Here is a 13440-nt window from a genome sequence, read left to right on the forward strand (position 1 = left end):
CAGGGAGAATGTCCTGTGACCATGAAGGCAGGGATTAGAGTAATGTGACATTTTTTAAATTTTTTTCAAAAACTCTTAAGAATTGCCAGCACCTATCAGATACTAGGAAGAAGCTAAAAAGGATCTTTCCCTAAAGCCTTCAGAGAGACCATAGAACAGTTGTAGCTTGACTTCAGACTTAGCTCCAGAACTCTGAGGAAATGAATTTTCGTTATTTAAAATCTCCAAGTTTGTAGGAATTTCTTGTAGTAGTTGTAGGAAGGTGATACACATGGTATGTATGATTTTAGATTAGGTTTATCTATTTTTTTGTTTCTTTCTCTCACTGGAACCATTACCATGACATAGAGAATGTATCAGTTTTTTTCATCATCGATATCTGGCTCCAATAACACAGGATATTTCATGCTGGACATAAATATAGATTGCATAAACAAAGAAAAAGTAGAAAGAAATGGTTCTTTATAGGTTTGTTTTTGTGTTTTGGTGAGAAAGGTAGCAAAACATAAAAAAATATATCTTTGCAAAAGCTAGAGTGTCAGAGGAAAATTTCTACCACCATGCCTAGCTGTACTTTAATTTTTGAGATAGTACATGACAGATGCTATAAGACATTTTTTAAATTAAATCAGAGCCTAAGAAAGTTTCTCTGCTCTCTTTAAATCCCAGGAGATGATCATGATTATCAACTTGATCAAAAACAAATAGACTACATTGCAAAGAAGACTACATAGTTCATTTCTAACTAAATTAGCACATAAACTTTGGAAAACTTTGTTAGCCTCCTAGTAATCAAGATAATCTTTTGTATGTGCTATGTCTCCATGTCTGCCTCATTTAACTGAAAATCTTCTTTATTGCTTCTACAGATTCTTCATTCTCCAAAGGCTTCCTCTGGCTGCCAGGCTGCAGAAACTTCTTCACTGTGGGCAGGTTACTGACTCTGGTTCTCAGGGCCTGCAATGCAGAACACAACCTCAGAGTGGAGCCCAAACCAACACCCATTAACAAAATCAGGGAGTCTGAATCCCTCCACCAGCACAGCATGCTGTCTGGGAAACACATTGAATGAGAAAAAAAGATAAGAGCTAGAAAATAAAGCTCAATGTCAATTTCCCCAACTTCTCTTTAAAACTCTATTCCATTCCAGCATTCTTCTCATCTGCCTTACACTTTAATCCTGTAGATTCATTGCTACTGTCTGATATAAGAAAAAATATGTGACATGTGCCTGTCACATGTGGATAAAAGAATCACTCAAACAGAGTGAAAAGAAGATATGGGAAAACTGAGTTAGAAACGATGATAGAAAGAGACCAGCAAATCCAGGTGGCAGTCACTACAAATTATCACACTGAAAGATAAAGATGGGATTGTTGGGGAGTGGGGTTTGCAGAGTGAAATATAATGTCTGAGGCTGGGAACCTGAGGGGGAGGAAGGAAAACAGATGGAAGGAGACTTGCTCAGCCTGGAAAGACAAGGGCATACACGGGACAAAGGGATTCTCAAGGAAGTCATGGTCAGAACCCAAATGTAATAGGGGCTGGGAGGAGAAAGCTGGGCCCTTGGTTTCACTTATTATACAAAGCCAAATATACTTAGAGTAGCATCCACCTCAAAAATTCCTTGTGTAGCAAGATTCTTTTCTTTCCTCAGAACCAGGGCCTAGAAGATCTTTTTGGAGCCCAAAGAAGGGAAGGTGAAGCCTAGAGATGGCTAGAAGTCAGAACACCACCAGCCCCAGTGTTTAGATATTAGATTTCTGATGGGAGGTGTGGGTCTCTATGAGGACTTGAGAGAGAGCACCTTCAGTAGAGGGAAGTTGGCCAGAACAGTGGAGTCCAGTTCTTCCACATTGTAGAGCAGTTCAGTGAGGAGAACGTCAGCCTTGCTCAGCCTGTTGCCAACAAGGTAGTCTTGCCCATGGCTCTTTAGCACCTGCAGAATGGGAGGAGTCAGGTCATGAACACACATAGCCAGACTGAGCCCAAGCTTGTCCCAGAGCCTCTGAGCTCAACTCTCCCCAACTCCTGCCTCCTGGGAAGGTGTGGAGCTACCCAGAAGATCTTTGTGGAAGCCCTGACTCATGAAGGAGAATCGGAAGTGGGTCACTGCTCCCTCCTCTGTGAAATCTTGCGTGATCCTTTTATTCTCATTCCCACATCCCTGTGTTGTTCACACAGCTCACCATGCCCTCCATCTTGCACACGTGCCAGGGCGTGGCATCTGCTGGGCAATGTTTCCATCTGCCCTACACTCTAAATTGAGCAACAGGTAATTTTAAGATGTTCCACTCTCCTTTCTCTCCAGTCTCTGTACACAGTATCTCCACTTTTATTTTATTGTATTTTTTTTTAAAGAGAGAGGGGGAGAGAGAGAGATAGAGAGAATTTTAATATTTATTTTTTAGTTATCGGCGTACACGACATCTTTGTTTGTATGTGGTGCTGAGGATCGAACCCGGGCCGCACGCATGCCAGGCGAGCGCGCTACTGCTTGAGTTACGTCCCCAGCCCAGTAACTCCACTTTTATAAGCATGCTTTCCCTATGTGTACATCATTTCAGTGTCTCTGTTTTTCCTCTTGTCTGATTTCTTAATGTCCTGGTTATGTGTCTAGGATCTAAAGTGACTTTGAATCATTATATCTTTTGTGACATTGGCTTTCAGCATGATGGTCTGAAATATATGCTGCATTATACAGGAGTGAACTGCACTGACATCTGCATCTTAGTCTGAAATGCATGGGAAAAGTAATATGTGGTGAGACAGGAGTGGAGAGATGGACACATGATAGAGTTGACATGATATGATGTAAATTCTGCTATCTCAGAGATGCATACTTATGGGTTCTTTAAACTTTCTGTCAATTTCTGAATGTAATACAATTTTCACAAAAGAATTTTTGGGTAATATGTGATATTTGTATAAATATCTCAGCAATATTGAAATGAGGAAGAATAAAGAAAAAACCCATGGCACTACCAATTAAACAAAATATTGTGTCAGCCACCCTATCAAATTAAGTTTACACAGAGAAGTATGAACAATTGTTTGGTTCAAGAACAAAACACAACATCATATTTATGCTACAATTTAAAGCACTCTTTTAGCTTTACCTCCAGTGTGCTCAGAATTTCCCACCACCCAAGGGCTAATTCTGTATTATGAATCCTGTACATAGAAAATTCTAATTTGATTCCCTGTAATTAAAATTTTCAACTTGGTATCACTAGTGCAAGCCTTCCTCATAGTCTATCTTTATGCAATGCCTGAGTGCCAGAGTACTAGATCAGCATGCAAGAAGGCCCTCTGGAAATACAGGTCAATGTCCAAGGAATCCCAGGCACTGTTTTTCTCCTGCTTCTGTTATGGAAAGAATGTCTGAGTCCCTCCAAACTCATATGTTGTGATCCCAATGCTGTTAGGTGGGGCCTTTGGGACATAATTAGATCCTGTGGGAAGAGTTCTCAGGAATGGCACTATTGCCCTTATAATGAGACCTTGGACCCATCTGCCATAGGAGAACACAGCCCAAAGTCAGCCATTCATGAACCCAAAAGCCAAGTTTTCCAGATACCAATCCACCATGTCCTTGACCTGTCACTTCTCAGTCTCCAGAACTATGAGAAATACATATTTTTTGCATAGACCTCCCTCTATGGCATTATTCATATAGCAATTCTAAGTGCTAAGATAACCTGTTAGGACTAAGATGCCCTCTAAACTCTGTCTCTGTGCTGTATTCATGAACTGCATCTTGTTCTATATGACTCTTCCCTCATTTCCATCAATAGCAAGCCTCACCCAGATAAAGAGAAAGCCAGTGTTTGTGCTCAGGCCCAGCCTGATGCTGGTCATGATCCCCCTGCCCTGGTCCTTCTCACTCAAGTTATAACCTAAATCCTTCCCCTGTTGATATAAGAATAGAAAATAATACCATACAGTGTTCTTTCCTTATGTCCTTCCCATAGGGGTTGTATTTGGTGGCAATATAGTTGAGAAGAACACTGGGCTGACCCAGCTTCATCCTGTCAATCTTCAATTTAGAGGGTGCCCTATAAGTGAAACCAATTCCACTTACCTTCTCAAAGGCAGGAAAATAACGGTTTCTCGATTTCTCTTTGATCTGGGTAAGTCTTCCACCCTTGTCACTAGATGGAAGGTATGGGTAAAGAAGGACCATTTCATTCAAATCTGCCATCCCTTCTGAATACATATCAATTCTGGAAAAAACAAAACACAAACACAAACACTCTGTCAAAAGCCTTCTGCCCCACATTTTACAGTTTTGAAACACAAGAGAATAGAGCATCAGATAGGAGCAAATTAATTCTCCTCTAGTAGGGACCCTTCAAAATCCAGTTACAATCTTCTGGGTTTTATTTATAGATTAACATTTATTTCTTGGAGCAACGTACAAGGAATACATGTCTAAATTTTTCTTATATACATGACCACATACGGTTCCCAAGAGCATTCTGGGCCATCACAAGTTAAGGTCTTCAGAGAACTTGGTTTCTACACAACTGGTAGTACATATAGGCTATGCTCTCGGTGCTGTGCCTTGTTCTGGACACAAATATATTGTGATTCCTGTGGCTAAGCACTTGCCTCCTAGATAAACTCAAGACAGTGTCTCTGGCCCAGCTTCTCAGACAAGTCCCTCTCCTTCATTCTTTCTATTATATAACTCAGAATCATTCCATGTTCAATGTTAGAAATAAAGTGCTCCCAATTATTTCCCATAACTCATATTCCCTAATCCATTCCATATACTGTTGCCCAATGCTCTTTTTCCTCTTGTCTGATTTCTTAATGTCCTGGTTATATGTCTAGGATCTAAAGTGACTTTGAATCATCATATCTTTTGTGACATTGGCTTTCAGCATGATGGTCTGAAATATATGCTGCATTATCCAGGAGTGAACTGCACTGACATCTGCATCTTAATGTGATATAATGCTGTCATGATTGCATTTCTTGTGATCCCCCCTAAGAAAGTCCTCTACTTGCTGCAATTCTTTATATAGTTACAGTAAGTTCATGACATAGGAAAGCTTCATTTCTTTTGCTTCAAGTGGGTTTTTCAAAATTCTTTTTAAAAAGCAATTTTATTGACAAATTTTCACACCATAGTTGTTACCCAATGAAAGTCTACTATTCAGTGATTTTTTTAGCATATTCACAGAATTCTGCAAATATTAATATTCTCCAGTTCCAGAACATTTTAACCATGCTGGGTAGATTAAAAAACATGTATACCACCTCTCCCAACAGCTCCAGGAAATACTAATCCACTTTCCATCCCTGTAGATATGAGTGTTCTTCACATTCATGCTAGAGAAACATACAAAATGTGATTGGGGTCTGTTTTCTTTAATGTGATATAATGTTGTCAAGGTTGACATCCATGTTGCTACATGCATCTCTTTGGACAGCAAATACTATTCCATTGTATGACCAAAGGAATTTTCTTCAACCATTCATCCATTGGACGTTTAGTTTATTTCCACTACTTGGGTATTATGAACAATGCAGCTGTGAATATTCGTGGATTTTTTCTTGATGACAAATATGGGTGTATTCCATGGAGAAGTAGAGGGTTTTATATGTCCTAAATCTAATTGTTCTTGTACTAGAGCATGAGCCGCAGTCAATTTTTCAGAGGAGAGTGGCCACTGAGTCACCCATACCGGCTCCTCTGACTTCCAGATAATAGGCACCTGATCCTCAGCGGCCCCTAAGAAAAATCCAGCCCATGTCTGTCAAACTTTTGTTGAAGTTCCAGTGGGTGTCGGCCTCCTTGCAAGCTTTTCCCTAATCCTAAGCCTGGCTTATATCCCATGTCTTGCATTATCCGTCGGGCAACTGCTGAGTACTCATTACTCAGTTGAAAACCCATGTCTTTCATGAGATCCCGACCCCACAGGGAGATTGGGAGATCAAGCACATATGGTTGGAAGGTGCCAAAATGCCCTTCAAAATCCTTCCATGATAATTGCCTACAACTAATTTGTGGGGCTTGAGCATACCCTAAACTTCTTAGAGATTGATCTGAGAGCTGCACCGGCCACCCTTTTGACCAGTCCTTTTGTGCAATTATACTACGATCTGCTCCAGTATCTAGTAGCCCAGAAATAGACTTTCCCTCTATAGTTAACTTTAAAATAGGACAGTCACTCATATCCAAGGACAAATAAACACAGTTCCCTCCGGTGGCTCCAATCTCATCACTAGTCCTCAAGGAAGAGTCTGCAGGAAAATGGGTGTGTAAACTGGGTAAAACTAATAATTGAGCAATCCGGTCCCCCGGGGAAATGGATACAATACCCTTTGGTGCTTCTACCATAAACTTTACTGTCCCCACCATATCCGGATTGACAATTCCAGGGAAAACATGGAGACCTTGTAGAACAGAGGAGGCACGCCCAATCAATAAACCTACAGTGTCAGGTGTGCCTCCTTTTTCTTTATTTTTACTTTTATCCTGCGCATCTGCTGCAACAACATGTCAAGGTCCTCCTTTCCGAGCTGCTTGTGTCCTCAGGTGTTTTAAGTTCAGTCAAATCTGGGTAAAGCCTCCTCCTATTTTCATTTTTAGGTATTTTTTCCTTTTCACTACTCTTGCTTTTAACGCTCTCCGCTACTTCACTGTGGGATCCCTCAGATTTTTCCTCATGTAATTGTTCAAGAACTGTCTGACCCTCACCCACAGCCTCCTGGCATTTAGAATCTGTAATACACCCTCGAATCAACTTCCAGAGCGGTATAACACCACCTTTTAATGTGCCTTGTTCATAAGCAAAATCCAGATCTTTCCCTAATTTATCCCAGCTAGAAACCATAAGACTTCCTGAGAAAGCAAACCACGGAGCTGCTATATCAGCTTCTCTTAAGAACGTCTGTAGAGTACTCTGTTTCACTTCAAGTCCTTTTGAACGTAACAGCCCATCTAGGGCCAACAAAATTGGGCTTGAGGAGGTAGCGCCCATAATGTCTCCAAAAGTATAAGGAAACTGAAAGTACAAAATTCCCCACTCTCTCCTTATTTACAGAGGAGTGTACTATCCTGTTAAATCCCCGCTCTCTCTTTATCTACAGAGGAGCGTCCCGCGAGTTACTTGCGGATTCCCACTTACCTGGGAACTTACCGGTGCACCACCCTGGCTGCTGAAAGTTCTGAATCCTGGGTTCGAGGGGTGTTATTTCCCCGTATGGGCCACCAATTGTCACGTCCCCTCGCCGGCAAGGAAGACGCGACAGGATTCTTCTTTCAGCAGTTTATTCAGGACCCTTGAAGCATGGCGAAAAAACTCTCTCTCTCCCAGTCTGCACTAGCTTAAATCCCTCGCCCAGCCAACGCACTTGCGCCACGTGGGAAAAACTGATTGGTACATGAAAGCGGAAACAAGTCAGAGCTCAGCTCTACAGCCTTACAAGGAGTTGTTTACTTCAACAGCTCCAACTGCCAAGAAAGCGGAAGAAGGAGACCGACGCCATTTTTAGGGTGTGGTCGCTGGCTCCCTACACACAGGTTTGCCTGCAAAATGCCTCGGCGGCCTCACTTAGAATGTTCCAGTTGGCATTTGTAGAAAGACAGAGTCCCTCTTCTGCCTCTTCTCAGGGTCAAAAGACTTTATAGTAGCTTGCGTCTAACACTAGGGCTGTTCTTTGAGGAATTACTGCCTTCAGTGATTGTTCTATGGTGAGCTGTGGGTCCTGCATCTGCCCAGACACACTCTTGGACCCTGTAGTATTTAAAATCAAGATACCGTTCCTAAATTCGTTACTCCCAGAATTCATTTTAGTAAGGGCTCCTCAGGAAGCTCAAGATACCAATCTACAAAATGAAGCAATTCCTTCCAATTATACCCTCCAGTTTTGAATAGCTTCTTGATTGCCCTCATGCCACACTGACTACTTTCTTGGTAACTCCAAGTCTTAGAGGTACTTTCTGTGGTCCCTGAATAATTTTTTCCTTGTGGGGAGAATGGCAGTAAGACTGATGGACAAAGCTCAGATTACTTGAAATCCGAGTTTGGTGATCATCAAGAATACACATAATAATTAATGCTGTCAATGACCGGGCAAAAAGGGACACTTACAGACTGCTGGTGAGAATGTAAATTGGACAGCCACTGTGGAAATCAGTAAGGAGTTTCCTTAAAAAAAAAAAAAAAAAAAAAAAAAAAAGTTAAAAGTGGAACTTCCATATGATCTAGCCAGACCACTCCTAGATATTTATCCAAAAGAAGTCAACATACTTTAGAGATACATGCATACCCATATTTATTGTGGCATAATTTACATTAGCCAAGTTATGGGATCAGTCTAGGTGTCCATCAACAGATGAATAGATAAAGAAGACGTAGTGTGTGTGTGTACACAATGGAGTTTCATTCATCCATAAGAAAGAATGAAACTGTGTCATTCGCAGGAAAATTGGTGGAACTGGAGACCATAATTTTGAATGGAGTCAGCCAGATTCACAGAGAAAAATATCATGTTTTCGTTCATATGTGAAAGCTAGACGGGGAAAAGGGATGCCATGAGAACAGAAGGGAGGCATTTTGGGTACAGGAAGACCAGCAAGGAGGAAGAGAAGAGGGAGGGGGAGGCATCGAGGAGTGAAACTGATCAAATTACATTTTTACCTACATATGAATATACCACAATAAAATGTACCATTTTGTATAAATAGTATACACCAATAAAAAAAGGAAAAAGATATAATAAATCAAAAGGGATAATAGGATCATTTTCAATAAATATTAGTTTTCTAGTTCTTCCTTTTCCCACTAACTCCCATAGTTTCTCAATTATTAACCAGCCAAAATCAGTCACCTTTGGGAACATGATGTTGTGGCACATTCTAAATAATTCACTGAGTCAATGTAAAAGCAGAACATGGAACTTTTATTGCAGACAGCTGAGAGGCAGAGATCTAAATCTCTTGCTACATCTCGACCCGATTGAACGTAAGGACAGACTTATAAAACTAAAAACCACAAAAAGGAGAGGGGCAGAAGAAGCAATCATAATAATAAGATACATTTCATAAAAGTGGAAAATTACCAGGTTGTATATAAAAAAGTCACATTTTCAGAAGGGAGGAAGAAGAAGAGGTCTGTCTTTATACACTGGTACTCTCAAAACAGAAATATGGTCAGGAGGTAAGTGAGACAGAAGTGGGCACCATTTGGGAGGGGGCTAACTTCATCCAGGGTGGGGTATCTGAACAGAATGGGGTAAGTCTGGTCAGGATTCTTGAAATCAGCCCATAACAAGGAGACAGGTTTGGTGCAAGGAGAGGATGCTGCTAATGAGTAACAATTTGGACCAAGAGAGACGGTCTAGGAGCTCCTCCAACACTGCCATAAAAAAGACAGATGGAGCTTCAATAGAGTTGGTGCTGTTCAACATTATAAAGTCCATTTTTTACTATCATGGCTTCATTCACTCATTCATGCTTCCAGAAGCTGATATCATGACAGGGAAGCCCAAGTTTCACTACTGCAATGCAGGGTCAGAAGGGAGTCTTGCCTTGCACACACAAGGCCCTGGGTTCAGTCCCCAGGACCACAAAAAAAAAAAAAAAAAAAAAAAAAAAAAATCACTGATAAACACTCTGGTAATATTTGCTGTAGACAAGATCTATAATGAATGCTATGTAGCCAGTAGATAAAAGCTTATTCAGAAGCAGAATATTTACCTAGTAACAAAGTCTCTCCATAAGATATTTATTCATTTCAAAGGGATAGCTTGTAACTACAATGGGTCAACCCTGGAAGACATGCCTTTAATCAAGAGATCAAGGTAAACACTGACAAGTATGAGACAGGTTATGTATGGAAAATTATGTCTAGAAACCAAGCACAGAGAAGGTAATGGAGTAACTTCCATGATATTTTGCGTAAAATGTATTATCTCAGCCAAACCACAAGAAAACATCAGGCAGATGCAAACTTAGGCACAGTCCACAAAGTAATTGACCATCTCTTTAAAAACGCTAAGATGATAAAGGAGAAGGATAGCCTGTCACAGAGGTGGCTAAGTAGACATGACAACTAAATATAGTGTGGGGTATCAGATGACATCCTTGACTAGAAAAAAATCCCAATTGAAAAAGTGATGGAATCCAAGCAAGTCTGCAGTTTAATAAATAGCATTACCTATTGTTGAATTCCTGATTTTGATCATTGTACTATGGTATTGTAAGATGTTTATATTAGAGGACCCACGAGGTAAATGGCATCTTGGAACTCTATACCAGTTTTATAATTTTTTCCATAATCGAAATAATTTCAAAAAAAATTAAAAGATACACCTAAATGATTTGTTGATGAAATAAAATGAAATGAAATCTGATATTTTCTTCAAATTTTGTCAAAAATCGTTGAAGCAAAGTGAAGGGTACATCTAAGCCTATCATCTGTTCTTGCTGCATTTATACATGTTAGTGAATTTCCATTACAAAAGGGAAGTTATGAATAATCATTAAGCTCCCTCTATGTGCTAGGCACTTTGGTCAGCCATGATTGCCAGTCATGCCCCCAGGAACTCACAGTTGACAGGGGGAAAGCAGGTATAAACCTGGCAAGTCCAAGAGTGATATGATAGAGGGGGCACAGGACCCCAGGGCAGGGGACAGGAGTGTTCCAGAGTAAACAGTGTGTGCAAAGGCTCAGGCGAGAGGAGCTAGAGTGCAGCCAATAAGATAAGGGTCTGCTAATGACCCCAACCAGGCAGCCAAGGTCTTACCATCTGGGGCTTGGACAACTCAGCCAGATTCCTTGGGCCTATGGAATTATGCAACAGAATCCACAATTCAACCCCTTCTATAAAAGTAGATTGCTCCCTCCCACTCTTATCAAATTCCTTTCCTGATAGCACTTTCTTACATTGAGGTCTTTCTTCCCCCATGAATTTTTTTATTCCTTTTTTTTTTTTAATCTACCCTAAACTTTACAGTCTATTTAATGAAATCTTTTGAAAGTAGTGTCTTAAGAAAACAGATGTCCAGTGACCATGACCTTCTAGGACAGACTTAAAATCCTTTGTTAACACACACATTGATAATTCTAAAGGACAAAATTTGCCATTTTCTTTCTAATCTAGCATAAACTCATTGCTTTTCTAATCTAGCATAAAATTTCATTGCTGATGAAAGCAATGGGAGTGGCTGTTCCCCACTGGACCCCACCCCTGGGCAGAGGGCAAGGGCTGTTAGCGTATTAAAGCTGCTAACACACCCACTCAGAGCTGTCCTGGAGGAGCACAGCAGTCACGCAGCCTGCACTTGAGTCAGGTTGGTGCTCCCTTTTTAAAATCTTCCTGAGTGTTCTCGTGCCTGCTTCGCTAGGAAAACATTTTTAAATGTGGTACTTTGTGTGAGCATTTTATGTTCTTATATTGCTTTCTTTGTATACTCAGGGGAAAAGAAATGTTGTCTCTTAGTCCTTTAAGGAAAAATAATATCCAAGAATTCAGAAGAAAAGGACAGAGAATTTGATGCTAGGAGAAAAGGGCAAATGGTGTCATTATCAGCCATCTGAAAGTGCTTGCTTCCTAGCGCCTGCCGGCATATAGGAGCAGACACTAAAGTTGTGTTCTCCATTTAAAGAATGTATTAGTGTGACTCATGTAGGAGTGGATACACAATTATGATGGGAGCGCCACTTGAACAATGAAAAGAAAATATATCTAGGTGGTTGTATGGCTCTTGAAGTAGAATATCCAGTTTGGAAACCAGTAATCAGTGACTGCCAATCAGAACCTGAATGGCACTCTCCTAACTGACTTCACGTGTTTGTTGTTCATATATTGCATTGTAATTGGGCCCCAAGTAGCAAGTTCTTCTTCCTTCATCACCATCACCTGCTCCCTCTCCTCTTCCTTCTTCCTCTCCTTCTCTTTGTCTTCGTCCTTTCTCCTCCTCTTCCTCTCCTTCAATGCTACTGAAACCAAAGGGTGGGCCAAGCTTAAATTCTCAAAATCACAAATGAATCTAAATGTATCGGACTTTGGGGGGCAGTAAGGCAAGTGGACCTGGCTTTATTTCTTAGGTGAACTAAAGAACCACGCCCATATTTTGAACTGTCATGTTCCCAGTCCAAAAGAGAATTTGGAAATACCTTTTATTTGCCAAGTTAAATATGCCCCTGGGCTATGCTACCAAAGAACCTAACCTCTTTGTTTCTACTAGGTAGGAAACTTCCATCGCTTTAATTATTCTGTTTAAATGTCAGAATGGCAGTTTTTATAACCAGAATTGGTTATTTTATTACAATGATCCTAGCTTATTATATTTTTGCTCTATACTAAGTGTACTCTTAAATAATGATTCCTCTAAAGGAAATGCTATAAAGCAGTATAACAGCTACAGATTTTGGACCGAACATGGCACAATATACGGTGCTAAAAGACTGTGACAACTTCTCTGCTTCATGGGCTCACAATTCAGTGTGTGTTCTTGGAAGGAAGAAAATGGTAACCATTGCAGGCTGGGAAAATTCAAAAATAAGCTACCGCAGAAGGAAACTACTCTGAATATCAGAACTAGGTTAAAATCCAGACTTTATCTTAACTAGCTAAGTGGAAAATCACACACTCTTTCTAGGGTTCAAAGTATTCATTACCAGTTTGGAGGAAGGGCTAACTGACGTCTCAGATCCCATCCACGCCTACAACTTGGGAATTCTTAAAGGGAGAGCTTGATCTATCTGTGAAGCTATAATTGGTTTTCATGAGGTACATACAGTCACTAAGTAACAAGTGCCAGTCACTAGTGCCCCCAAATAATTGTAAACATAAAAAGAATAAAATTATATTTTTTATATATAAGAAAGCCTCAGAATCTCAGACCTAGTGAAAAGCCTGTGCAGGGCAAACCAGAATTCATGGAGGGAAAAAAAAAAAAACAAAAAAAACCAAAAACCAAATACCCAGAATCTTCTGTGGGAGAAGAGATTAAAATGTAATGAAGGGGACTCACTCTATAGTATTGCTACCAGCAGCTTTTTTATATACCCATAGGAACAACCCTAATCTAAGGGTAGGAAAGCAGACACACAGGGGTTTAGAAAGCTGCTTTGGCTGGATGATACTAACCTAGGTAGAAAGGGCAGACTCTTCATCTCAGCCTGGCATCCTTCTACCCTGGCCCTGGCTTGCTTGAGTGATGAGTCTTAGGTCAAATTCTCAGGAATCCATAAAGGACAGCCACACATATTGCAGGGTGCATTCTGCTGTGTCAGGTGTCTTCAAGCCTGTGGTCCTGACTAGATGGGGGCAGGGACCAAGGCAGACTAGTATCTTGCTCCCTCCAACCATTATCACTGCTTAACATGCTTGATATGTGGAAACTGTTCTGTGAATGTTAGAAAGTTTGAAAGAAACTTTTAAAGAAGAGCAATATATTTACATGGAAAGCAGAAA

General features: G+C 40.5%; 1 protein-coding gene across 1 annotated transcript; it reads right to left on the reverse strand.

The window, feature by feature from the left end:
- Window positions 1–825: 825 nt before the first annotated feature.
- Window positions 826–4220, reverse strand: LOC143641776 (glutathione S-transferase alpha-3-like). The gene is made up of 3 exons (XM_077109555.1): window positions 4085–4220; window positions 1808–1939; window positions 826–957 (listed from the first exon to the last, which is right to left on the reverse strand). The coding sequence occupies exons 1-3, from the start codon at window positions 4217–4219 to the stop codon at window positions 838–840; spliced, it is 387 nt and encodes a 128-aa protein (XP_076965670.1). The 5' UTR covers window position 4220; the 3' UTR covers window positions 826–837.
- Window positions 4221–13440: the final 9220 nt, after the last annotated feature.

This window comes from Callospermophilus lateralis, chromosome 6 (genome assembly GCF_048772815.1).
Source record: "Callospermophilus lateralis isolate mCalLat2 chromosome 6, mCalLat2.hap1, whole genome shotgun sequence".
Classification (NCBI taxonomy): Eukaryota; Metazoa; Chordata; class Mammalia; order Rodentia; family Sciuridae; genus Callospermophilus; species Callospermophilus lateralis.

Coding starts and splice junctions, on each gene's coding strand:
- LOC143641776 (XM_077109555.1), bottom strand. CDS start 4,219: ATGTATTCAGAAGGGATGGCAGATTTGAATGAAATGGTCCTTCTTTAC. Junction 1,940..4,084: donor ATTTTCCTGCCTTTGAGAAG/GTAAGTGGAATT, acceptor CCCATTCTGCAG/GTGCTAAAGAGCCATGGGCA. Junction 958..1,807: donor CCAACTTCCCTCTACTGAAG/GTGCTCTCTCTC, acceptor TCTGCATTGCAG/GCCCTGAGAACCAGAGTCAG.